At 53.4% G+C, this 27,136-nt stretch overlaps 1 protein-coding gene across 2 annotated transcripts in view; it reads left to right on the top strand.

Moving 5' to 3' along the window:
- Positions 1-5,082: 5,082 nt before the first annotated feature.
- LOC140389351 (rho guanine nucleotide exchange factor 4-like) overlaps positions 5,083-27,136 on the top strand; it is a 99,450-nt gene continuing 77,396 nt past the window's right edge. For both annotated transcript variants that reach the window (XM_072473515.1, XM_072473514.1), the window contains exon 1: positions 5,083-5,212. In XM_072473515.1, the coding sequence (XP_072329616.1) occupies positions 5,168-5,212 (45 nt within the window). In that variant the 5' untranslated portion in view covers positions 5,083-5,167. The remainder of the gene's footprint in view (positions 5,213-27,136) is intronic.

Here is a 27,136-nt window from a genome sequence, read left to right as displayed (position 1 = left end):
ACAGTAAACACCTGTGCACAAACCTTCCAACCTGCCTTGGTGTTCTGTCATAAGGGTGTGAGGAATGGGCTGGCTGGGCCGGGCTGGGCTGGCTGGGTTGGGTTGGGCTGGCTGCAGAGGGGGCGCTGTTGGGGCGAGTGGGGGTGGGGGGGGGGGGAGGAGGGAAATGGGCAAGGGCCAGGGCCCCCAGTTCAGCCACCTATCACCACCCTAGTACCTGGCCCGATCCCCATCCCTCTCCACTCCAATGCCCCCCTCCCCACACCCCATCCGGCACCCCAAAGGTTCGATGGGACCGTGTGATGAAATGGCCAGCCTGCATGCAGGGATCATCCAGGTGGATGATGGAAAGTGCTACTGTGGGTAGGAAACAAACATTATCGGACGATGCAGAGCACCAGAGCTCATCGCAGTGCACGTTGTCATCATTCTCTATCCCATGGACCAGACCCGCTGTTACTGCCAACCCAGGGCCAGCACCGTGTAGTGTGGCAGGTAGGAATCCCAGAGGAGGTTGCAGGTGCGGGGTGGGGAGGGCTTTGTGCCGCCGGCCAGGCCCCCTAGTCAGTGAACATGGAGTCGGTTAGAGCATCATACGCATGCCGGCCCTGGAGGCGCTATGCGGCCTCCTGAGCCTGCCCGGAGCCCATGCCCTGGCCCTTCCCCATCAACCTTGTCGGATGAGGCCTGACATTCGTCCTCCTCCTCAAGCGTGTCACCCCTCTGCTGAGTGATGTTGTGGAGGAAGCAGCAGGCCACCACAATGTGGGAGAGTCTCCTACTGCCATACTGGAGGGCTTCTCCAGAGTTGGACCTCTTTGGGCCATCCCGGCGATGACGGCGAACTCCGTTGCCCGGGCATCCTGGTGGACGCAGTCCACATTGAAGTTGAGATATTGTGCAGAGCAGGCATACATGGTCTCTATGACGACACGGATGCATCTGTGCACTAAGGCCTGCGAGATCCCAGACAAATCCCCATTCAGCGGCTGGAAGAACCCCATGGCATAAAGGTTTAAGTGACCGTCACCTTGACAACCACAGAGAGCGAGAGTCCTCCCCCATAGTCCCCCGGTACCAGGTGGCCCATGATCCACCAGATATGCCCTACGGTCCCCCTGCTCAGCAGGAGTCTTAGACGACACGCTTGGTCAGCAGGTCCTCGAATGAAAGGTGCTGCCGACACACATGCCGGGCGGGGCCTTATGTGGCGCCTGCTTCCAACTTCCTCCTCAGCCTGTTGGGCAGTCAGCTATCCATCCTCACCAGTTAGCTCCCGTTCCTCTGGGACAGGCTCCACTGTTGCATGGTCCACCCCAGAGAGCTCCTGCTCGTACAGCCACAGTGCATCCCCCAGGACTGCAGTAGCTAGGATGATGGCAACCATTCCTGGCTGAATTCTGAAGTCCATTATCTGCAGGGGGTAAAAGGCAGACATGTTAGCATGGTGCATACCCACGTGCCCAACCAGGTTCAACAGGCTACTCTGTGATCCCGGCCTGCACTCCAAGACCTGCCCCCACATAACCCCCCCCCCCCCGCACCCGCACCCGGCCCCAGGTCCCGTCGGTGCCCAGCATTGCGGGGGCCTCAGGTCCCAGTACCTGTCCCTGCTGGCAGGGATACTGGTGGCTGGTGCTACCTATGCCAGTAGTATGTTCTGCTGCCCCTGTATGGCACCCTCCTGTAAGGGCTACCATGGGCCCTAGAATGATGCCCCTCTGGTGGGTGGCATCTGTTGGTGGGGTGGTGGTGGGGTGGAGGGAGTGTCTGGAGGTAGGGGGGGTGGGTGAGTGCACCCATACGGCTAGTGACACTCTGCACAACCAGGGGCCACGGTGGGCGGTCTGTGGGGTGTTCAGCAAGGTGGCTACCTTGCAGGTCACGGCAATGGTGGTCCATGCCTGGACAGCACCCCGGCCCATCCCCTGGTCACCCCTGTCAACCCCACTACACTCCCCGCCCCCCCCCCCCCCCCCCCCCCGACCGCTCTCCAGCCATGCCAGCGGCAGGACCGACAACCCATGGTCTCGCCTCTGGGAACAACAGCCACGGCGCCTGTTTCGCAATTTTTAAAACCGCAAGTGAAACTCGCCATCGGTAATTCCTCCTGGCGGAGGCAGAGCATCGGGCAAACCCCGGAGAATACCGGATCGGGCCCGTATACAGCATTTACTGTACATGAGTAGTAGAATGCATTGACGCCGCTGTAGAGGCACGGAGCATGGCATTCCGTCGCCGCCAGCCACGATTTTCGGCTCACGCATATTCTCTGCCCAATGTGAGTGGGATCACAGGGGTGCATGAGGTGTTTTAATTATTTGTAAATGGTGGACCATCTCGACCACATCGTAGAATTATTGTCTGAGATGCAGCTAGAGAACAATGTTGAAAAAGGAAAGTTAGCTTTAAAAAGACGATTCCGGAGTCGCTGAATGGAGAATCCCACCTTATGTTCTTCTGCCCGAGCTGAATTGTACCTGATTTGCGCTCATGCTGGGAATGCAAATCAGGAAACGATTCCTAATCCTTAACTGTGCAATTTTTTGTTTGCCGAAAATGCGAAGGATTCCCTAGGATATCCTAGTATTGGGCCGCTAAATTGAGTGGGCAACTCAATAGCGAGGTCCACTGACTGGGCCCCACCCCCACAATGCAATTCAACCCAACCCCCAGGATTTTCTGGATGACCCCACACACTCCCCCTGGTGATCTGACCCCCACTCCCACCAGAGTGCCTTTAAGTAAAGGGACCGCCCAGAGAACCCCTAATTAAAGATCACCCCCCCCCCCCCCCCGATACTCTCCAGAAGAGAGATCCCGGACTGGAAGTCCATGGACTTTGGGGGCATCTCCCTTACAGAGTAACCCCTTTGGTCCACCGCGAGGTCCACCATGCCAGGTAAATGCTTATCAAGACCGACAACAATTCTTGCCCACATGATTCCCAGCCCAGAGGACTGGATATAATCACGTGGGCCCAGAGAATATGGTGCCCGACCCATTACCACGATGCAAGTGAACCTCGACACCAGCAGGGGACCGGAGCATAGGAAAATGATCGTGCCCTTTTTCCCCAACGCTAGATTCTCCGCCGCATTGGGAACTCCACTACCGGCAGTGTGCGGCGGAGAATCCAGCTCCGTGTGTTTCCCGGCAGCAAGAGGTGACACGTCGATCACTGGTGGCGGGATTCTCTGCTCCCAACACTGTCAATGGGATTTCCTTTGAAGGCATCCCGTGCCGCCGGGAAACCAACAGGCACTGGTGCGCTGCCGGTGGGAGCAGAGAATCCTACCGCCAGTGAATGGCCGGAGTATTCCAAACTCACTCTTCTATTTGAAGTCTCTCAATCCCAGGACTATTCTTAAAACTCTATGAAGTTTGTCACTATCCTTTCACAAATCACTTCCAAGTTTTATGTCACCTGCAAATTTTGAAATGATGCGCTGCGTATCTGAGTCAAAGTTATTATACCGAACAAGAAAAATGATGGTTTAATAACGGCTTTTGGCAAACGTCACCATTTACCTTCCTACACCCTGTTTCCTGTAACTCATGTTCCCCTCTACACCATGAGATTTTATTTTATGCAATGGCCTTTCATAGAACCCCTACAGTGCAGAAGGAGGCCTTTTGGCCCATCGAGTCTGCACCGGCCCTTGGAAAGAGCACCCTATTTAAGTCCGTGCCTCCACCCTATCTCCGTAACCCAGTAACGCTACCTAACCTTTTGGACACTAAGGGGCAATTTATCATGGTCAATCCACCTAATCGGCACATCTTTGGACTGTGGGAGGAAATCAGAGCACCCGGGGAAATGCAGACACGGAGAGAAAGTGCAAACTCCACACAGGCAGTCACCCAAGGCTAGAATTGAACCCGGGTCCCTGCCACTGTGGGGCAGCAGTGTTGACCACTGTGCCACCGTGCCGACCATGCGGTACCTTGATGCGGTACCTTATCAAATGTCATCTGGAAATTCAAGTACAGTGGCTGCCATTTAGTGGCTGCATTAACCACAGGTACAAATTCCATATTGCCATTTTACCTCGCGAGAGGCCAAGCGCAGTCTCAAAATGAGAACTTCCCCAGGCTCCATAATTAAGTTCATACTCAGGAAGGACGTGACCCCAATTTTACGTTCACAGGCTCCCCTTCATCCTCAGCGCATGTTACTCCATCAAAGGGCTGCAAGATACTTTGCTTAACTTCTTTGGTTAACCAGGGGTGGTTGTTCCGTCCCTTTGAATTTTTCTTTCCAGGAGGAATATTAGAGATAAGGGGGAAATTTTAACCAAACCCGTTGAGTGGGAAGCCCATGGGGTCAGATGAAGCACTGATTTTATACTCTGCCCAAAAGGGGTAATTTTAATCTATCCCACAATTCAAGATGCTGCAGGGTTGAGTGCAATGTTTGTTTGGCACCCCTTTCAAATTTACACTCCATTGAACCCGACAAGTAATATTGAATGGGATGTAAAATTAGCATTCTACCCAATCCCATGCTTTTCTAACTTGGTTACTTAAGTTAAAATTGCCCACAATAGGTTAAAACAAATGAGAAAAATATTTTGAATACCGAAAATACTGGAGAATTGTGACATCATTGGACTCTCAAGCTGTGACTCTGAAATGTGGTGTCCGACTCTTACCATGCAATCTTCGATATTTAATACGCATTGCGACTAAACATGAAGACAGTTTTGAGCACACTTTAATATCGGAAAATGGCAGGCGAAAGCTTCTCTTCATTTCCCAGCAAGGCAGAGGGGCAGCACATGTCTCCCACTGGGGTGGGAATCCAAGACAAACTCCAGGACAAGTAAAGATAGCTATTGCTTTAAAAAGCAGCACTCTCCAAGTGATAAAGAAAGTAACTATGGCTGATGTTTTTAGGTTGCAATTGGTAAACTATTGTACAACAAGTTACAGAAGTGACCTCTACATCAGCCTCTGTGTGATGTATTATGACATCTTTTGCACATCTGTAACCCAAGTCAACAGCTGACTGGTATAGCCCTAATGACGGTTCAAGTTTGTTGAATACCAATGTGGACTAAGACTGATTTCCTGATCCCAGCAATTTGGCCATCTAAATGTGCAGTTGGAAGCTTAATATGGAAAATTGGAATATTTTTGACATCTATTCTGACTACCACAGAGAATGAGCAGCCTTTTTAACTGTGTCAAGTTGATAATAAATGCATGGGTAAGTATTGCTAATGAGTATATATTTATTTTCCTTTGTAAAGAATTCATTTTGGTCTGTTACCAATAGAACAAACTTTTGGGGGGCTTTTATCTGAGAAGAAATTCTTCCTTTTTGCAAGTATGATGTATGAATTAATTATTTGTTTCAAATGGTACCCAAATTCTCAACATTGAAGTATTTGCATATAGGTACAGGTAATACAGGGTAAGTTGCAGATTATTGTTGGAAGGCCTACCCAGAGGGCTGAATTTTTAAATTTTCTTGCTCGGCCTTGTTTCAGGCGGGAATATCAGTGATTAGCGGATCAGCGACGGTGACAGATTTTCATGCTGTATTTTTAGCCATTTTGAAAAATATATATTTGTGTACAGGTTTTATGTGGCCTCTGAGGTGGGTGGACTCTGATTCTCCTACCATCAGCTGAGCACCTCAATCAGCAGAGCGCTCCATTTAAAGGTCGTCGCAGCACCCCCAGATACTTCTTTTAAGTCCAATTAAGAGAATGGCTGCAAAGTAGCCTGCATCTTTATTTTCTGAGATCTCCCTCACCAGACTGCTGAATGCTGTGGAGCAACGGCGAGACATCCTCTGCCTGTACACAGGGGAGATGAGACCTTCAAGCAAGGTCACATGCACACTACATGGGAGGTGGTGGCAGCACTGGTAAGAGCCAGCTCCCTGCAGAGGAGGACGGGCACCCGCCGGAGGGAGAGGATGTATGATCTCCTCTGGTCTGCCAGGGAGAGCCACTCTTTCATGTAGCACCACTCACCCACTCAAACATCCATGATAACATCCATAGGGGGCGTACTTACTGCCACTTCAAAGGAAAACACTATTCATTCTCCCACACACTTCCTCATCTCCACTGTGGCTCATCTCCTCATCCCGTCCCTGTTCCCAGTCCCCAACTACACATGCCATCTATCCTGACAGGCGGCCTGCTTACAGTCTCCCCATCTGTTTCCTTGCACGACAAACTGGCTCACAATAAACGGGAGGGATTCACTAGTTTAAAATCCTTTCTCAGTTTGAGGACTAAGCCCTCTTGCGCCAAGGGTGAGGTGGGCACCTAAAAAACCAAGTGAGGACCCAATGCAGCATCATCCATCACACCGACCTAACGTGAGTCTGTCTCTTCTATTCTTATGCCCGTGCCAAGCATGAATAACATCTCCCTCCTCTTGCAGGGACGGGTCCAGTGCTACCTCCAGCCAGCCACAGGAGTCCACCCCAAACACCAGCTCCAATGTATTCTCTGACATAGAATTCGAAGAGGCATCATAGCTTTTACCCGCACCCTCCACCAGTGCAGAGACACACACCTCAGTGGGATTTAGTAGTAGAGAGGACTCAGGGTCACAATCTGGTGAGCAGCTTACTTGCTGATCTACAGCAGACGGCAACAGGGACATCCCAGGGTGCCAGGGACATCCCAGGGACATCTCAGCGAGTCGTAAAGAGAAACCATAGCAGTCACAGAATAGGAGGTCAGCATGCAAAGGTTTGACAGGGGCTGGTTTAGCACAGGGCTAAATCACTGGCTTTGAAAGCAGACCGAGGCAGGCCAGCAGCACGGTTCAATTCCCGTACCAGTCTCCCCGAACAGGCGCCGGAATGTGACGATTAGAGGCTTTTCACAGTAACTTCATTTGAAGCTTATTTGTGACAATAAGCGATTTTCATTTCATTTCATTTCTTTTTTCAACACTGGAGAGCATGAACTCCATGGTGCATAACGTGCATTCCATGATGCAGAACATGCACTTCATGGCACAGAACATGCACTCCGTGGTGCAGAACATGCATTCCATGGTGCAGGACATGAACACAATGGAGCAGGGCTTTATCTCTGTGGTTCAGGCACTTGTGCGTATCCATGTGTGCCAACACCAGAGGATGGTGGATCCTCTCGACCTCACTCCAGCTACCTCCTTCATCACAATGAGGAAGCAAGGAGTACTCGCTCACGTTAATCACTGCAAGGGAAGAAAGTGAAAAAATTAAAATTGGGGAATTGCCTTCATGGATTGACCCTTTGCAAATCCACCACCGGGGAGCAGTGTCTCGATGGTCACTAATTCATCACATTGAGGATCTTTCCCTTGCAGTCTCCTATAATGGACAAGACCCAACACCACTCATTCCCCACACAGCCTGACCAAGTGGCCAAAGCTTCGGAAACCCTGCTGACTCCTGAGTTATCATGTAAGGCGCGCAGGCATCTGGCCCTTGGGTCACTGTAAGACCCTTGTGCCCTACCCTATCAAATGGGGAGGGCCTCTGCGGACACCGCAGCACTCACACCTGATGGAGCAGGATGCTCTGCTGAGCCTTTTAACCTTTGCCCTGTGTCAGGGAGAGTGTATGTGCTCACCCTCTCAGCGAGTCGTAAAGAGAAACCATAGAAACCACAGAATAGGAGGTCAGCGTGCAATGGTTTAACAGCTGACCGGTCACCAGTGGCACTCACACACATCAATGGTGAGTAAGTGGGCATAGTTAATTCAGCTGTCAAAGTAAAGGAATGTTAATAGACTCGTGAATCATAGGTCTGGAACGCAATGGTATGCTCATTAATATCATATCCTTCTCTTATAGTTAACATGCTCAGTCATGAACTCACAGGCAGCCCCGCCATTCTATCTTAATGAATCCTTCATGCCTTGTCCACCTAACCCAGTCTTTCTTTCACAGTGTCAGCGCTTCAACAAGGCAGAGCACTATCAATTAAGGATGTCAGCCTCCGGAGGGGTCAGCTTTAAAAACTGGCTTCCTTCCCTCTCGGTGATGAGTCCTTGCCCTCTCAGTGGCCCAACCATTCTCCTTTCTCTCTAAGAGCCCATTTCCTCTTTCACCCCCAATGTCTCAGCACCTCCCCACCCCCGCCGGCTCTTCCCCTCTGAGTTAACAGCCCTGCCAAACTAACCATCCAAACCTCTCAAACTACCTCCAATCCTCCGCCACCAATGAACTCCCTTCGGAGGTGAGCCTGGCAGCTTGAAATTTTTAAAAACCTTTTGCAAACCGTTCTGATGTGCCATCAGGTTGCCGTGGGTGGATTTTCCTACATTGGGGGTGGACCGATGTAGAAAGGCCCCCTACTGATATACTGGGCGGGATTCTCTAATCCCACGGAAGAGTGTCCACGCCGTTGTAAACGGCGTTGGGTTTTACGATGGCGTGAACGGGCCGACCCGACGAGTAATTCTAGCCCGCAAAAGGGGTCAGCACGACACTGGAGCAGTTCACGCGAACTGGGCGCCGCGGGATCCGCGCATGCGCAGATGCACCGGCGCCAACGCGCGCATGTGCAGTGCCTTCCTTCAACGCGCGGCCCCAACGCAAGAGCACTGGACTGGAGCACGGAGGTTGCAAAGAGGAGAGCGGGTTTCAACCGGGCCAAGGCGGTGCTGCACCGGAAAGGAGGAGATTCGGAATGCTGCAGCCAGCGCGATTGTGGGTCACATACAAGGATCAGCACCATTATTTCGAAACGCCTGAAGAGGTGTGGACCTTTATTCAAACCGAAAAGTTGGACTCAAACTGAGGGTTTGTGAGGGTGGGGGGGATGTTTGATGTTTGATGGTTGTTGTATATAGGGTGTTAATCACGCGCAGGAAATATTACACGGGCTGGGGGAGAGAGGGGTTGGCTATAGGGGAAAAGAGACAAGGCCGCGACAGGAGCTGCGCCAGACTGGGCGGGGTAGGCTTAGTAACCGCGGGTTTTTTCCCGCGCTATGGAAGAAAGGCAGGAGGGGGAATGGGGAAAAGGCTGGGGGTCAATGGGACGGCGGGGGAAGCCGGGGTCAGCAGGTGTTATCTGACTTACGGGAATGTTATGGGGGAGCAAAAAAGCTAGACACAGGTCTAACGGGGGGGAGGGGGGGAAAGGGGGAAAAAAGGGTTGCTGTTGCACTGGCTGAAGGGGAATGGGACACAGAAGAGGTGGTCGGGGCGGGGGTCTCCTGTCTGGGGGACTGGAGGGTGAGGGCGGCGCGGGCACGGGACTGGCCTAGAAAAGGAGATGGCTAGTCGGCTGGGGGGGGGGGTGTAAAGAGGGCTCGCGTGTTCGCGCACTTAAAGGGACTGAAGGCAGACGTGGTCATGCTCCAGGAGACACACTTGAAGGTGGCGGATCAGGTCAGGTTAAGAAAGGGATGGGTAGGACAGGTATTCCATTCGGGGCTGGACGCGAAGAACAGAGGGGTGGCAATATTGATGGGGAAGCGGGTGTCGTTTGAGGCCAAGAATATCCTAGTGGACAATGGAGGGCGATATGTGATGGTGAGCGGTAAGTTGCAGGGGACGTGGGTGGTATTGGTCAATGTATACGCCCCGAATTGGGATGATGCCGGATTCATGAAGCGCATGTTGGGACGCATTCCGGACCTGGAGGTAGGAAGCTTGATAATGCGTGGGGATTTTAATAGGGTGTTGGACCCAGCACTGGATCGCTCCAGATCTAGGACCGGATAGAGGCCGTCGGCGGCCAAGGTGCTGAGGGGGTTTATGGATCAGATTGGGGGAGTGGACCCGTGGAGGTTTGCCAGGCCGCAGGCCAGGGAATTTTCTTTTTTCTCCCACGTGCAGAAAGCCTACTCCCGGATAGATTTTTTTTGTTCTGGGCAGGGCGCTGATCCCGAAAGTGGAGGGAACGGAGTATTCGGCCATAGCCATTTCAGATCACGCCCCGCACTGGGTGGAACTGGAGTTGGGAGAGGAGAGGGACCAACGCCCGCTGTGGCGGTTGGATGTGGGACTGCGGATGAGGTGGTGTGTGGGAGGGTGAGGGGGTGTATCGAAAGATACTTGGAGGTCAACGACAACGGGGAGGTGCGGGTGGGGGTGGTATGGGAGGCGCTGAAGGCGGTGATCAGGGGAGAGCTAATCTCCATCAGGGCTCATAGGGAGAAGATAGAGGGCATGGAAAGGGAGAGGTTAGTGGGGGAGATTTTAAGAGTGGACAGGAGATACGCAGAGGCCCCTGAGGAGGGATTACTTGGGGAAAGGCGACGTCTCCAGACGGAGTTTGATCTGTTGACCACAGGGAAGGCAGAGGCACAGTGGAGGAAAGCGCAGGGGGCGACCTACGAGTATGGGGAGAAGGCAAGTCGGATGTTGGCACACCAGCTCCGTAAGAGGATGGCAGCGAGGGAAATAGGTGGAGTCAAGGATGGAAGGGGAGCTACGGTGCGGAGTGCGATGAAAATAAATGGGGCATTCAAGGCCTTCTATGAGGAGCTGTACAGATCCCAGCCCCCAGCGGGGGAAGAGGGGATGAGACGATTCCTAGACCAACTGAGATTCCCGAGGGTGGCGGAGCAAGAGGTGGCTGGGTTGGGGGCACCAATTGGGTTGGAGGAGCTGAGCAAGGGTTTGGGGAGTATGCAGGCAGGGAAGGCCCCGGGACCGGACAGGTTCCCGGTGGAGTTCTACAGGAAGTACGTAGACCTGTTGGCCCCGCTGCTAGTGAGGACCTTTAATGAGGCAAGGGAGGGAGGGACCCTGCTCCCGACAATGTCGGAGGCGACGATTTCTTTGATCCTAAAGCGGGACAAGGACCCACTGCAATGTGGATCGTACAGGCCGATCTCGCTCCTCAACGTGGATGCTAAGTTGCTGGCAAAAGTGCTGGCTACGAGGATCGAGGACTGTGTCCCGGGGGTGATTCACGAGGCCAGACGGGATTTGTAAAGGGCAGGCAACTAAGCACCAATGTGCGGCGGCTCCTAAACGTGATAATGATGCCATCGGTGCAGGGAGAGGCGGAGATAGTGGCAGCTATGGACGCGGAGAAGGCTTTTGACCGAGTAGAGTGGGAGTACCTCTGGCAAGTGTTACGTAGGTTTGGGTTCAGGGGAGGGTTTATTAGCTGGGTTAAGCTCCTTTACAGAGCCCTGGTGGCGAGTGTGGTTACGAATCGGCTGAGGTCGGAGTATTTTCATCTGTACCGTGGGACGAGGCAGGGGTGCCCCCTGTCCCCCCTGTTGTTTGTATTAGCAATTGAACTCTTGGCCATATCATTAAGGGAGTCTAGGAAATGGAGGGGGGTGGTCCGAGGGGGAGAGGAGCATCGAGTGTCGCTTTATGCAGATGACCTGTTGCTGTATGTGGTGGATCCAGTGGAGGGGATGGTGGAGGTCATGCAGACTCTAAGGGAGTTTGGGGATTTTTCGGGCTATAAGCTGAATGTAGGGAAGAGTGAGCTTTTTGTAGTACAGGCAGGGGACCAAGAAAGGGGGATAGGCCATCTACCGCTGAGGAGGGCGGAGGGGAGCTTTCGGTACCTGCGGATCCAGATAGCCAGGAGTTGGGGGGCCCTACATAAACTGAATCTGACGAGGCTGGTGGAGCAGATGGAGGAGGACTTCAAAAGATGGGACATGTTACCGCTCTCGCTAGCGGGTAGAGTGCAGTCGGTCAAAATGGTGGTCCTTCCGAGGTTTCTGTTTGTGTTTCAGTGCCTTCCCATCGTGATCACCAAGGCCTTTTTTAAGAGGGTAGGCAGGAGCATTATGGGCTTTGTGTGGGCGAATAAGACCCCGAGGGTAAGGAGAGGGTTTTTGGAGCGCAGTAGGGACCGAGGAGGGTTGGCGCTGCCGAATCTGGGGAGCTACTACTGGGCAGCAAATGTGGCAATGATCCGTAAGTGGGTGATGGAGGGAGAGGGGGGCGACATGGAAGAGGTTGGAGATGGCGTCCTGCAAAGGAACGAGCCTGGGGGCGCTGGTGACGGCACTGCTGCCGCTCTCGCCGTCAAGGTACACCACGAGTCCGGTGGTGGCGGCAACGCTAAAGATCTGGAGCCAGTGGAGATGGCACAGGGGTGCGATGGGAGCCTTGGTGTGGTCCCCGATCAGGGGTAACCACCGGTTTGTCCCGGGGAAGATGGATGGGGGTTTCAGAGCTGGCATCGGGCGGGGATTAGAAGAATGGGGGACTTGTTCATTGATGGGACGTTTGCGAGCCTAGGGGCACTGGAGGAGAAGTTTGGGATACCCCCGGGAAATACTTTCAGATACATGCAGGTGAGGGCGTTTGTGAGGCGGCAGGTGAGGGAATTCCCATTGCTCCCGGCACAGGAAATTCAAGACAGGGTGATCTCGGGCCTATGGGTGGGAGAGGGCAAGGTGTCGGCAATATACCAGGAGATGAAAGAAGAGGGGGAAGCGCTGGTAGAAGAGTTGAAGGGTAAATGGGAGGAGGAGCTGGGGGAGGAGATCGAGGAAGGGCTGTGGGCTGATGCCCTGGGTAGGGTTAATTCCTCCTCCTCATGTGCCAGGCTTAGCCTGATACAATTTAAGGTGGTTCACAGAGCGCACTTGACGGGGGCGAGGCTGAGTAGGTTCTTTGGGGTAGAGGACAGATGTGGGAGGTGCTCAGGAAGTCCGGCGAACCATGTCCATATGTTTTGGTCATGCCCGGCACTGGAGGGGTTCTGGAGGGGAGTGGCGGGAACAATATCTCAGGTGGTGAAAGCCCGGGTCAAGCCAAGCTGGGGGCTAGCAATATTTGGAGCAGTGGACGAGCCGGGAATGCAGGAGGCGAAGGAGGCCGGCATTCTGGCCTTTGCGTCCCTAGTAGCCCGGCGAAGGATCTTGCTAATGTGGAAGGAGGCGAAGCCCCCCAGCGTGGAGGCCTGGATAAATGACATGGCTGGGTTCATTAAGCTGGAGAGGATAAAGTTTGCCTTGAGAGGGTCTGCGCAGGGGTACTACAGGCGGTGGCAACCGTTCCTAGACTATCTTGCGGAGCGTTAGACGAAGGTCGGTCAGCAGCAGCAGCAACCCGGGGGGGTGGGGGGTGGGGGCATGTCTTGTGAAGAGGGGGGGGTCTGCCTGGGGGGTACTTGAGCAAGAGAACACATGAAAGATCTGGAAAACTGACATTTACGGGAGGAATCCAGTATACAAAGCTCTGTAACATATCGTTTTACCATGTTTATATCTTGCTCTGTGCGTTTTCTTTCTACTCTGTTACAAGGGGGGGGGTTTGTTTGTAAGGGTGAAAAATTGTGTTAAAAAACTTTAATAAATATATATTTTTTTAAAACTGATTCCACTCGATGAAAGTGCAGCTGATATGTGACCATCAGATGTGCAACATGCACATCCGCGCCCGATGCCCAGGACATGTGCACGCTCGACGGTTCCAGGCCTCTTTGAGGCACCCCCCCCTGCCCAGATTGGCTCCTGCGAGTCAGGGATTATCCGCTGCGGTCATGCCTGATGACGCCTATCCGAAGGCCACAGACTGTTGCGAAGACCCGCTACAACAACGCCTATGCAACGACCAGGGACATGATCGAGCACTACTTCGGCATCCTCAAGATGCAGTCCAGGTCCCCGGACCATTCTGGAGGTGCCCATCGTGGTGGCCTGCTGCATCCTGCACAACATTGTGCAGCAGACGGGGAAACTGGAAGAGGATTAACTTCAGTCCTCGTCCGACAAGGAGGATGCAGGGTAGGGTGAAGATGGACAAGACATGGGGCCCGAGCAAGCACAGGAGGCTGCACAACGTGTGTGACAGGGCTGACCCACATGGGATGTAATTGCCTCCAGGATAACCAACTAGGGGGGGAATTGGCTAGGGCACGGGTGCCACATCCAACCCCCCCCCTCTCCCTCCCACCGCCTGCAACCCTCTCCAAAATATATACCTGCCGCACTACGGGGTGCAGGATCTGGGTTGGTAGTAACACTGGGTATGGTCCATGGGACGGAGGGTGAATGATGACAACATGCTCTGCGACAAGCCCTGGTGCTCTGCACCTTTTGGCAATGTCTGATTCATGTCTACGGTAGCACTTTCCATCGTCCACCTGGGTGATCCTTGTCATGATATGCAGACACACACATAATGATATACAGACAAGCAGCTAATCGAGACAGAGAACAGGACATGACCAATGAGCAGGCAGGACACTCAGGGGTGGTGTCTCACTATAAAAGGCAAGAGGCACTCACACTCCGCCTCTTTCCACTGATGAACATCTACAGAGTGAGTCAGGGTGTATGTACAGTATCACACCTCCAGCACATGGCTAAGAGCTAGTCTGGTTCAGTCAGACAGAGTAACCACACTTAAGTTAGCAGAGAATCGAACTCACAGAGAACTGTGCTAACTGTGCTATTAGTTCAATAAACCTGATTGAACTAACTTCAAGGTCTGGAGTATCTTTCTGATCTAAGCTGCAGTCAGTGTGAGACCAGTGTACCTAACACAACATGATACCAGGAGACTACTAATTTAAGGTGGCTTACCTCAGTCCGTTCCGTGACGACCAGCAAATGTATCCTGGCACCATGGAGAAGATTCAGGCTCCTCACCAGCTCAGGACCTCCAGCAATCTCAGAGCCAACTGGCGGACATTCAAGCAAAAGTTTCTGCTGGACATCGAAGCTTCAGACCTCGCGGGTGCGTCTGATGCAAGAAAGATCGCGCTTCTCCTCTCAACAGCGGGTGGTCAAGCCATCAAACTCTTCAACTCGTTTAACTTCACCGAAGGCCAGGACAAAACAAAATTTCAGACCACCCTGGACAAGTTCGATAGTCACTGTGAAGTGGACATCAATGAAATCTACGAGCGCTACATATTCATACAACGTCTTCAAGGTAAAGATGAATCTTTCAATGTCTTCTTAACTAGCCTCCGCCTGCTAGCCCTGTCCTGCAACTTTGGTGATATTGCTGACTCCATGATCAGAGACCAAATCGTGTTTGGAGTTCACTCTGATCCTCTGAGAGAGCAGCTCAAAACATCAAGCATATGACCCTGCCAGTCGTGATTGAAACATGTACAGTGCATGAGCACGCAAAAAATCGGTATTCCCAATACAAATCGGCTGAAAATGAGAAACTTGCCTCCTACGAGGCAGTGAGTGTGCAGGTCATCTCCCGGATGCAGCTCCTCAGCATTGAAGACAGCAGCCATTTTGCGCGCTTTTCCCAGAGCCCCATGCATGTGCGCTGAGAATGGGATAATGAAGCGGCCGACGCCCACACTGCGCAGATGCAGACGTCTGCCGACCGCACTGCGCATGTGCGACGATGTGCACCGCGTCATGACGTGCCTGAACTGTGGCAATGCCTACTTTAAGGGACACTGCCCTGTAAGAGGCATGTGATGTTTAAACTGCGGAAGCCTGGACACTATGCAGCCTTGTGCAGGTCTGCACCACCAGTCAGAGTCCAGCGCTCCCAATTCCGACGACGGTGCGTCCAGAATGCGCAACGACGAATACAGGATTCTGATCCTGGCAGTATTATGGATCCAGAGGACGAGTGCCTGGAGTCCGCCTACCGAGTGGGCGTTATTACCACATGTGAACGTGCCACACCTAACTCATCTCGCATTCAGTCCATCCTCGTTGTATCCATGCACGGCGAAGGTTTGAAATTGGCAAGCCGGACAGGGCATCCCTACTGGGCGTGCATGCCCGCAAAAAGCTAAACCTGGTGCAGCTGGTTTATTCAACAACATCCTCCAACGTGGATCTTCAAGCTGGCATTGACGACATCCTCACTCAGTATCCAGATGTGTTTGATGGGATGGGCACTTTGCCATATCGGTACAAGATCCTCCTGCGACCTGATGCCAAGCCAGTGTTCCATGCACCACGCCGGGTACCGACTCCGCTGAAGGAGCGCCTGCAGGAACAGCTCAAGGAGCTGCAGCAGCAGGGGATCATTTCCAGGGTAACCGAACCGACTGACTGAGTCAGCTCGATGGTGGTGGTTAAAAAACCCTCTGGAGACCTGCGCATCTGCATTGATCCCAAGGATCTCAACCAGAATGTAATGGGTGAACACTACCCCATCCCGAAGCAGGAGGAACTCACTACTGAGATGGCACATGCACGGTTTTTCACGAAGGTAGATGTGTCACATGGATTCTGGCAAATCCAGATGGATGAGTCCAGCAGAAGGCTCTGCACCTTCAACACACCGTTTGGCAGGTATTGCTATAACCGTGTGCCGTTCGGCATCGTCTCAGCATCGGAGATATTTCATCGCATCATGGAGCAGAATATGGAGCGCATCGAAGGGGTTCGTGTGTATGTGGACGACGTCATCATATGGTCCACGACCCCTGAGGAGCATGTTTCCCGTCTCCAGCAGGTATTCCGCCGTGTCCACGCCAATGGCCTGAAGCTGAACAGGGCCAAATGTTGCTTTGGCATGACGACACTCCAGTTCCTAGGAGACCGGGGCGAAATTCTCCCCCAACGGCGCGATGTCCGCCAACTGGCGCCCAGAATGGCGCCAATCAGACGGGCATCACGCCGCCCCAAAGGTGCGGAATGCTCCGCATCTTTGGGGGCCGAGCCCCAACATTGAGGGGCTAGGCCGACGCTGGAGGGATTTCCGCCCCGCCAGCTGGCGGAAATGGCGTTTGTTGCCCCGCCAGCTGGCGCGGAAATGACATCTCCGGGCGGCGCATGCGCGGGAGCATCAGCGGCCGCTGACAGTTTCCCGCGCATGCGCAGTGGGGAGAGTCACTTCCGCCTCCGCCATGGTGGAGGCCGTTGCGGAGGCGGAAGGCAAAGAGTGCCCCCACGGCACAGGCCCGCCCGCGGATCGGTGGGCCCCGATCGCGGGCCAGGCCACCGTGGGGGCACCCCCCGGGGTCAGATCGCCCCGCGCCCCCCCCCCCCCAGGACCCCGGAGCCCGCCCACGCTGCCTTGTCCCGCCGGTAAATACCTACTTTAATTTACGCCGGCGGGACAGGCAATTTATCGGCGGGACTTCAGCCCATCCGGGCCGGAGAATCGAGCGGGGGGGCCCGCCAACCGGCGCGGCCCGATTCCTGCCCCCGCCCAATCTCCGGTACCGGAGACTTCGGCGGGGGCGGGATTCACGGCGGCCTACGGCCATTGGGTCGGAGAATGACGCCTCAGATCTCTCAATAGGGTGTGTGCCCCGGCACAGACAAGGTCAAGGCAATCGCTGCCATGAAGGTCCCGGAAGACAAGAAGGCGGTATTGCGCTTCCTGGGCATGGTCAATTTTCTGGGCAAGTTCATCCCACTCATGGCTTCACACACCACAGCCCTACGAAACCTAGCAGTAACATAGACAGGCTACCAACACTTGTAATAGTACAACTCAGTTAAAGAGATGTTATACTTGCACTATAGGTCGACACTATGTTAGATTGACTGAAGACCTATGCCTAACCTGACCAGCCTACACTGCTAGCACATGGTGGATGTTTCTGCTACTGACTGCGGGCTCTGTCTGTCTCAGAGGCTGCATCCCGAATGAGCGGGAAAACTAGTGCCCTCTGTCTTTATAGTGACCGTGCCCTAACTGGTGATTGGCTGCTGTGTTGTGTGTGTTGATTGGTCTTGCAGTGTGTCAGTCAGTGTGTGTCTCTGCACCATCATATACCGATGTGTATATTATGACATCCCCCCTTTTCTAAAAAAAATGTCTGTTCGTGGCAATAAATAATGTAGTATGCAAATGTTCCTAACTATGTGTGGCACATGTGAGCATATTTACAGGACTATGCACAGAAACTCTAAGATATTTACATTGGAAGGTGTCTAGTGCAGATGGACAGTATGTTACACAAAATATAACTGGAACAACAGTATGTACAAACCAGTGAGTTAATCAAACAGGGTAACGAAACAATCCGTTCATGAGTTCAAAGAGTCCATGAATTCAGGCAGTTCATAAATTCAGTCTCTGAGGTGGGCGACGAATTCTGGTTGACCGCCTCAAGGGTGGGTCAGGGGCCGCCTGTTCTGGAATGGGCGGGACTGTGTCAGACTCAGAGGGTGGCAGAGCGAAAGGGAGATCTGCAAAGTCCGTGATGGGTTCGTCGTGACGGCGTGGCAGGACATGATGATCTGGTGGCGAGCGAGGAAGGAGTCGTAGTGCCCGTCTATTTCGGCGAAGAAGAGAGCCGTCTTGTAGATGAACCAAAAACGACCTGGGGGCCACTTGTCTGAGCACCACAGCGGTGGCGGACCAACCACCATCGGGAAGTTGGACACGCACCTCGTCATCAGGAGCCAGAGCAGGGAGATCTGTGGCGCGGGCGTCGTACGCCGATTTGTGTTGGGCCCGAGACAACTGCATTTGACGAAGGACCGGAAGGTTGTCCAAGTCCGGGACATGAATGGCCAGCACCGTCGTCCGCAGCGTGTGATTCATCAACAATTGAGCCGGTGACAGGCCGGTGGACAATGGAGCTGACCTGTAAGTAAGCAGGGTGAGGTAAAAATCGGATCCTGCATCGGCCCCCTTGCACAGGAGTCATTCGACAACGTGCACCCCCTTTTCAGCTTTGCCATTGGATTGGGGGTAATGGGGACTGGACGTGACATGTGTGAAGTTGTATCGTTTGGCAAAATTGGACCACTCCTGACTGGCAAAACACGGGCCATTGTCGGACATGACCGTGAGCAGGATGCCATGGCGAGCGAAGGTTTCCTTGCATGCACGGATGACCGCAGTTGAGGTGAGGTCGTGTAGCCTAACTAGTAGTTTGAGAAATAGTCCACTATGAGGATGTAGTCCCGGCCAAGTGCATGGAACAGGTCGATGCCCACTTTGGAACAGGGGGACGTGACCAACTCATGGGGTTGCAAGGTCTCCCTTGGCTGAGCAGGCTGGAAACGCTGGCATGTTGGGCAGTTAAGAACGGTGTTGGCAATGTCCTCATTGATTCCAGGCCAGTACACTGCCTCACGGGCCCGGCGGCGGCATTTCTCCACTCCCAGGTGGCCCTCATGGAGCTGCTCAAGGACGAGGTTCCGCATGCTGTGCGGAATGACGATCCTGTCCAGCTTTAGTAGAATTCCATCTACCACTGCCAGGCCATCTTTAATGTTATAGAATTGAGGGCATTGGCCCTTGAGCCACCCGTCTGTCAGGTGGCGCATGACACGTTGGAGCAGGGGATCGTTGGCCGTCTCACGATGAATCTGGAGTCGTTCGTCTGTCACTGGCAGATTGGATGCGGCGAATGCCACCTGACATCAATTTGGCACACGAAGCCCGCTGGGTCGCAGGGTGTGGTGACAGATCGGGAGAGTGCATCGGCGACGATGAGCTCCTTACCCGGGGTGCAGACGAGTTTGAAGTCGTACCGCCTGAGTTTAAGGAGAATGCGCTGCAGGCGCAGCGTCGTGTCGTTAAGGTCTTTTTGAATGATATTGACCAGTGGCCTGTGATCTGTCTCGACTATTAACTTTGGGAGTCCATCGACATAGTCATGGAATTTGACGACTCCGGTAAGAAGGCCCAGGCACTCTTTTTCAATTTGCGCATAGCACTGTTCGGTGGGCGTCATTGCACGTGACGCGTATGCGACAGGAGCCCATGAGGAGGCGTTGTCACGTTGAAGGAGCACTGCTCCAATGCCAGACTGACTGGCATCCGTGGAGATTTTTGTTTCTTTGGCAGGATCGAAAAATGCCAACACCGGGGCCTTGGTCAGCTTCGCCCTGAGTTCCCGCCATTCTTGTTCGTGGGCGGGGAGCCTTTGGAACTCGGTCGTCTTCTTAACCAGGTTACTGAGAGCCGTGGTGTGGGAGGCGAGGTTAGGGATGAATTTCCCCAGGAAATTGACGATGCCCAGGAAGCGGAGGACCGCCTTCTTGCCCTCCGGTGTCTTCATGGCCTTAATGGCAGATACCGTGTCAGCATCCGGCTGCAAGTCAAACTGTGAAATGTGGTCTCCGAGGAATTTAAGTTCTGTTTGACCAAAGGAGCATTTGGCCCTGTTGAGGCGGAGGCCATGCTCATGGATTCGTCGGAAGACACGTTGGAGGCGATCAATGTGTTCCTGTGGGGTGGTAGACCAGACGATGTCATCCACATATGCGTGAATCCCTTCAATACCTTCCATCATCTGCTCCATTATTCTGTGGAACATTTCCGATGCAGAGATGATGCCAAATGGCATCCGGGTGTAGCAATACCGGCCAAATTGGGTGTTAAAGGTGCAGAGCGTCCGACTGGATGCGTCGAGTTGGATCTGCCAGAACCCCTTGGATGCGTCTAGCTTGATGAAAAATTTGGCGCAAGCTATCTCACAGGTGAGTTCTTCGCGCTTTGGAATGGGATAGTGTTCTCTCATAATATTGCGGTTGAGGTTTCATAGATTATCATAGAATTTACAGAGCAGAAGGAGGCCATTCAGCCCATCGAGTCTGCACCGGCTCTTGGAAAGAGCACCCTACCCAAGGTCAACACCGCCACCCTATCCCCATAACCCAGTAACCCCACCCAACACTAAGGCCAATTTTGGACACTAAGGGCAATTTATCATGGCCAATCCACCTAACCCGCACATCTTTGGACAGTGGGAGGAAACCGGAGCACCCGGAGGAAACCCACGCACACACGGGGAGGATGTGCAGACTCCGCACAGACAGTGACCCAAGCCAGAATCGAACCTGGGATCCTGGAGCTGTGAAGCAATTGTGCTATCCACAAGGCTACCGTGCTGCCCAATATGTCTTTGGGATCAAGACATATGTGTAATTCGCTGGATGGTTTTTTCACGCACACCATAGAGCTGACCCAGTCAGTTGGTTCTGTAACTTTCGAAATTATGCCCTGGTCCTGGAGGTCCTGCAGCTGCTGCTTGAGGCGGTTCATGAGGGGTGCTGGCTGTGAGGTGCGTGCACCACAGGCTTGGCATTTGGTTTTGACAAGATTTTATAAGTGTATGGGAGTGTGCCCATGTCCTCGAATACACCGTGATATTGGGTGATGATGGCGTTCAGCTGTGTCCGAAAGTCAGCATCCTGAGATGCGGAAGCATCAGCGGTGACAGGGAATGAACCCTTTGGACAAGGTTTAAAAGTTTGCACACCTGAGCACCAAGCAGGGAGGCTTTAGTGGATGCCACTATTTTGAATGGCAGGTTAGCGTTTGATGACCGGTGCGACACCTCAAGCTGGCAAGAGCCACTGGCAGCAATGGCAATACCATTATAGTCCAGAAGTTGGCAAACGGATGGCAGGATGGTAGGCTTGACATTCGCGGTCAGACCACGTAATGAGGTTGGCTGAAGCGCCGGTGTCCAGGCGGAATCGGATGCGGGATCGGTTGACCGTGAGGGTGGCACACCACTCGTCGACCGGATCAATGCTGAATATTGGGAGAGACTTGGCTTTTGTCTTCTGGAGCATCTTGTGTTTGGTGATGATGCCCACCCAAAATGGTGATTTATGGTCCTCTGTGTCAAGGTCCGGAATCAAGTCAGAATCGGTGACCGGTGGCTGGATGGCTCAGAAATCCCTGCGTGGCTGGTTGGCACAACGAGAGGTAGTACGCTGAGCAGACCTGGCTGCATAGTGGCCAAGCTTGCCACATTGGAGACAGCGTCGGGATTTTGCATGACATTGCCGCTTTAAGTGGGCGGAGCCACAGTTGACGTACGTTGTGACGTCAGAACATTCGGTACGCCACCGCGCATGCGCGATGCGGTCGTACGTAGTGCACGCCTGCGCAGTGCGGTCGTCGGCCTCGCCGTCCCCTCGGTCAGTGCGCTTGCGTGGGAGCCCGCGAAAAGCGGGCAACATAACCGCTTGAGTTGTTTAATGGCTTGCACCTGCTCTGCCTCGTGGGGACCTTGCCGCACCGTTTCAGCCGCTTGAATGTGCGAGTATCGGTTAGTGGCATGTTCATGCACAACGCAGGTCTCGATGGCTATCGCAAGGGTGAGCTGTTTAACCTTGAGGAGCTGCTGGCGTAGGGGGTCCGATCGCACAACAAAAATGATCTGGTCACGGATCATCGAGTCGGAGGTGGAGCCGTAATTACAGGACTGCGCGAGGATGCGAAGGTGGGTGAGGAAAGATTGAAAAGGTTCATCCTTACCCTGTAGACGCTGTTGAAAGACATAGCGCTCAAAACTTTCATTTACCTCGATGTCACAGTGACTGTCGAATTTGAGCAGGACTGTCTTGAACTTGGACTTGTCTTCACCTTCAGCGAAAGTGAGAGAGTTGAAGATATGGATGGCGTGGTCCTCGGCCGTGGGAAGGAAGAGAGCAATTTCCTGCCGTCTGAAGCAGCTTCCAGGTCTGTAGCTTCAAGGTATAGCTGGAATAGTTGTTTAAAGATTTTCCAGTTCGCACCGAGGTTGCCGGTGATGCGGAGCTGCAGGGGGAGGGCGGACGCTGTCCATGCTACTGGATGGCTGATTGCTGGTCGAAGGCAGATCACTTGAAGGTAGGTCTATTAAACTCTAACATCACATACTGGTACCATTATATGTTGGGTACTCTGGATCTGTGGAGACTGTGTTTACCTTAGCAGTAACATAGACATGCTTCCAACACTTGCAATAGTACAACTCTATTTTATTTAACTAAGAGCTGTTAAACATACTTGCACTGTGGGTCGACACTATGTTAGATTGAGTGAAGACCTATGCCTAACCTGACCAGCCTATACTGCTAGCACATGGTGGATGTTTGTGCTACTGACTGTCTCAGAGGCTGCATCCCGAATGAGTGGGAAAACTAGTGCCCTCTGACTTTATAGTGACCGTGCCCTAACTGGCTGCTGTGTTGTGTGTGTTGATTGGTCTTGCAGTGTGTCAGTCAGTGTGTGTCTCTGCACCATCATATACTGATGTGTATATTAAGACAGTGCCCTCAATTTTTCAATGTAAAAGACGACCTGACGGTGGTTGATGGTACCCTCCTCAAACTGGACCAGATTGTAATTCCACACAGCCTCCAGAGCTTGGTGTTCCGTCAAATCCATGAGGGCCACCTGGGTGTGGAAAAGTGCAAATGCAGAGCCAGGCAGGCTGTCTACTGGCCCGGGATAAGCCAGGATATTGCGAACATTGTCCTTAACTGTGCGACCTGTCAAAGCTTCCATCCAGCGCAGAGTAAGGAGACACTTCAGCAGCATGAAATCGAAACCTCTCCGTGGTCCAAGGTTGGCATCGACCTCTTTCATGCAAATGGTCGTGATTACGTGTTAATCATTGATTACTTTTCCAATTACCCTGAAGTCGTGAAGCTCTCAGACCTCACATCTCGGACTGTCATCAAGGCCTGTAAGGAGACATTCTCCAGGCATGGTATCCCACTCACTGTCATGAGTGACAATTGCCCGTGCTTCAGCAGCCACGAGTGGTCTATGTTTGCCCAGTCATATCAGTTCAAACACATCACTTCCAGCCCACACTATCCGCAGTCAAATGGAAAAGTTGAGAAAGGGGTGCACATAGTGAAGCAGCTCATCTGCAAGGCCGCGGATTCTGCGTCTGACATTCACCCTGCGCTGCTTGCGTACAGGGCAACCCCACTGTCCACTGGCATGTCACCGGCTCAACTCCTGAAGAACAGGGACCTGCGAACGACACTTCCAGCCATACACGTGCCCAACCTGGAGGTGCTGCAGAAGGTGCAGCAACTCCGAGACCAGCAAAAACAGGGCAATGATGCTCATGCCACCCATTTCCCCGTGTTATCCCCGTCAGACACTGTTCGGGTCGAGATCCCTGATGGAGGCTGGTCTGCTCCAGCTGTCGTTGTTCGACAGGCTGCCCCCCGCTCGTATATTGTGCGTCTGGCTGATGGTTCTGTTGTGCGACGAAACAGACGGGCATTGCGCAAGGTTGCCTGCCCGCAACCACATTCTTCTCCGTTTCCTTCTGTTGTTTTGCCACCTCCTGATACCTCGACTAACGAGGCCACCAGTCAGGCTTCAATCCCGCCCATCAAGGCACCGTCGTCCCCACCACCACATCTCCGGCGGTTGACCAGGATCAGACGCAAGCCACAGAGACTGGACTTATGAACATTTGTTCTGTTTGCTATGTTCTGTGTTCTAGCATTGGACAGCTGTTTTCACATCACATCCACTACATGTATATATGTTAATATTGGCCTATTCTTGTAAATACGTTCATATATAGGCCATCCAAACATTTTTTTAAAAGGGCAGATGTCATGATATGCATACACACACATAATGATATACAGACAAGCAGCTAATGGACACAGAGAACAGGACATGACCAATAAGCAGGCAGGACACTCAGGGGTGGGATCTGACTATAAAAGACACGAGGTACTCGCACTCTGCCTCTTTCCACTGATGAACATCTAGAGAGTCCGTCAAGAGTGTTGTTACAATCTCACACCTCCACCACGTGGCTAAGAGTTAGTCTGGTTCAGTCAGACAGAGTAACCACACTTAAGTTAGCAGAGAGTTGAACTCACAGAGAACTGTGCTAACTGTGCGATTAATTCAATAAACCTGATTGAACTAACTTCAAGGTCTGGAGCATCATTCTGATCTAAGCTGCATCCAGTTGCAGCCAGTGTTAGACCAGTGTACCTAACACGACAATCCTTACATGGGGGCTGGCCATTCCATCACACGGTCCCATCGAATTTCTAGGGTGGCAGAGGTGGGGACGGTGGGCGGGTGGATGTTGGGGGGGATAGGGGTGGAACACCGGAGTGGTGAGCGACTGCTGAACTGCGGTCCCTGAGCCAACCCCACCTCAAACGTCGATTTATTCCCCGGACCCCCTGCCTCTACGGCCAGCCCAGACCAGCCAACCCCACTTGGGCTTCTGACAGAGCACCGAGGCAAGTTGTAACATTGTGCCCAGGGTTAAATGTGAAAACATATACACAGGTTTGTGCCCTAGCTTCTATCGCTAAACTGTTCCCTGCATCCATGTCAACTTAACTGTTGTCTACTTTTCTGGTCTTACCAGCCAAAACGCTACGTCGAGGTGGTTCCCCAGATGGTACATCAGTAATGGAGGCGGCCTGCTGTGATTCTTGCCCTGTGACCTGGGTCTCCGGTGGCAGGTGTCTTCTAGGGCGACCGGGCCTGGATGCTGCTTGGGTGTCGCAGGTGGTGTGGTGCAGTTTTCTGCCCGCTGCCCACCAGATGTGCCACTTACAGGAGGGGGGAGTCCGAGGTGCTGCGATGTGCCAGCACCTCGCCTGCGGAAGTCACCATCATTGGCTACATCACCTTCTCCTCCCTCCGGGCGCTCAATTGCCCCAGGCTACTCCATGGGACAGGGGTAAGAACAAAGCTAGCTCCAGAGGTCCCCCTACAACCTGGCGCTGCCAGTCCTGGTGTCCCTCTGCTGTCTCAGCCAGGGTCTGCATGCCAGGGAGTGGACCACCTCCAACTGGGACTACGCAACATCATGATGCCACTTTGCCACCCACTTCTGGGTCTCTGCCACATCAGCCAGTGATTGCACCATCTCCCTCTGGAACTGGACCTGGGCAATGTTGCCGACGCTCTCAGCCATGGTCTGCTGTGACTGGGCCATGCTCAGCAGCAACCCTGCAATGTCCAGGTGGCTCTGGCACATGGCTGCCTGTGAGAGGACAGTCCTTTCCAAGGCCTCAGCCATTGCCTGCACAGAATGCCCCAGGCCTTAGACAAGCTGAGCAATGGCCGAAACCCTCGCTCCCATTGCCTCCACCGTGGATGACACCCGTGCGGTATTAGCCTGGGTGGCACACATGGCCGGCACCACCTCCTGCTCCTGCAAGCTTTTGGACTCCTCCACCTGTGCCTGCAGGTGCTGGATGCCCGCCGACATCCCTACATGTCGTCCCTGAGCTCTGCGACTGCATCTCCATGTTCGATGGGACTGTCCATTCCAGAAGCCTGAAGCCCATCTGGGCAGCAGCTAGTCCCTGGGGTCAGCCCGCCATCCGACCGTCAGCCCCCTCTGGAGTTCCTACCTCCACCTGCTGTACCCGTGGTGAGTACCGCGGAAGGCGGAATAGGGATGGTGGTGGTGCTGGAGCGGGGGTGTGGGGGTGGTGTGAGGATGATGTGAGGGTGTTGTGGGGCTGAGGGTGGTGTTTGGGGATTGGGGTGGGGGCGTGGTTGACACATGCATCATGGGGAACCGCTACTCAGCGGAGTCTGACTTCCTCGGCCGATGCCGACCTCCACCCCGGTGACTGCTCTTTCCTCGGACCCTCGTTGAATACGTCCCGGGTCCGCTACTCTGTTGTGATGAGGGGCCGTAGATCCGGTGGCCTCCCTCCATCCTTCTCCCGCTCCTGGCGGTTGTGGCAGCCTTCTCATGGGGAAGGGAAACAGAATATGCACAGTGTTAGACAGTCCAACGCAGGCAGCCCAGATGGTGGATCGCTGGTGGCTTCAGTGGCCAGGGCAGCCGGCCAGGGCGGCCAATGTGGGTGGCAGCATGTGATGCAGGGTGGGGGTTCGGCCTCCCTCCTGGTTGAGGGGTAGGATTACGGGTGTGTGGGACAGTGGTTGGTGTCAGGGGTACAGTGCTGTCTACTCACCCTGGCCGCCCTGAGGATGGTGTAGAGTTTATTCCCGCACTCTGGCACCTACAGATGTGTATCCTCTGCTGTTGTTTTATTGTAAAAATTTATTATAAAATGGAAAATCATTAATAAAAATATTTTTTAAAAACACGTCAGCACTAAACTTGAATGTGCTTGGTGGGATATTGTGGTCCCGCCTGTCCCGGGCCAGAGATTTCCACCCGAGATCAATGGAAATTTCAATAGTCCGTAAATTTCTCATTGGGTCGCCATGATGATGTGGGCACAACTGTCACCTCAGCTGCTTGGACAGGCACCATTACATCCCAGTCCTGTCTCATTCACACAGAACTGTTTTGCAAAATAGCAGTGGATTTATTTCTTTTGATTATGGCTGGGATTCTTCGACCCCAGTGCGCACTGCGTCTACTGCTATCGAGGAAGGAGAATTTGGCGCTCAGGTCAGGTTGGGGGGAGGGTTTGGTTGAATTGGGCTGGGGGGGATAGAATGTGGAATCCCATCCAGGTGGAGGGTGAGATTATTGTGGGGGGGGGGGAGATGTGGGGTGCTTAGGTGGGAGTGATGTGGGGTATCCCCACACTTCCTAAATCTACCCGGCTCGCCAGGCCTTGCG

The sequence above is a fragment of the Scyliorhinus torazame genome, chromosome 14 (assembly GCF_047496885.1).
Source record: "Scyliorhinus torazame isolate Kashiwa2021f chromosome 14, sScyTor2.1, whole genome shotgun sequence".
NCBI classification, from domain to species: domain Eukaryota; kingdom Metazoa; phylum Chordata; class Chondrichthyes; order Carcharhiniformes; family Scyliorhinidae; genus Scyliorhinus; species Scyliorhinus torazame.
This window is presented reverse-complemented; position numbering and strand designations above follow the sequence as displayed.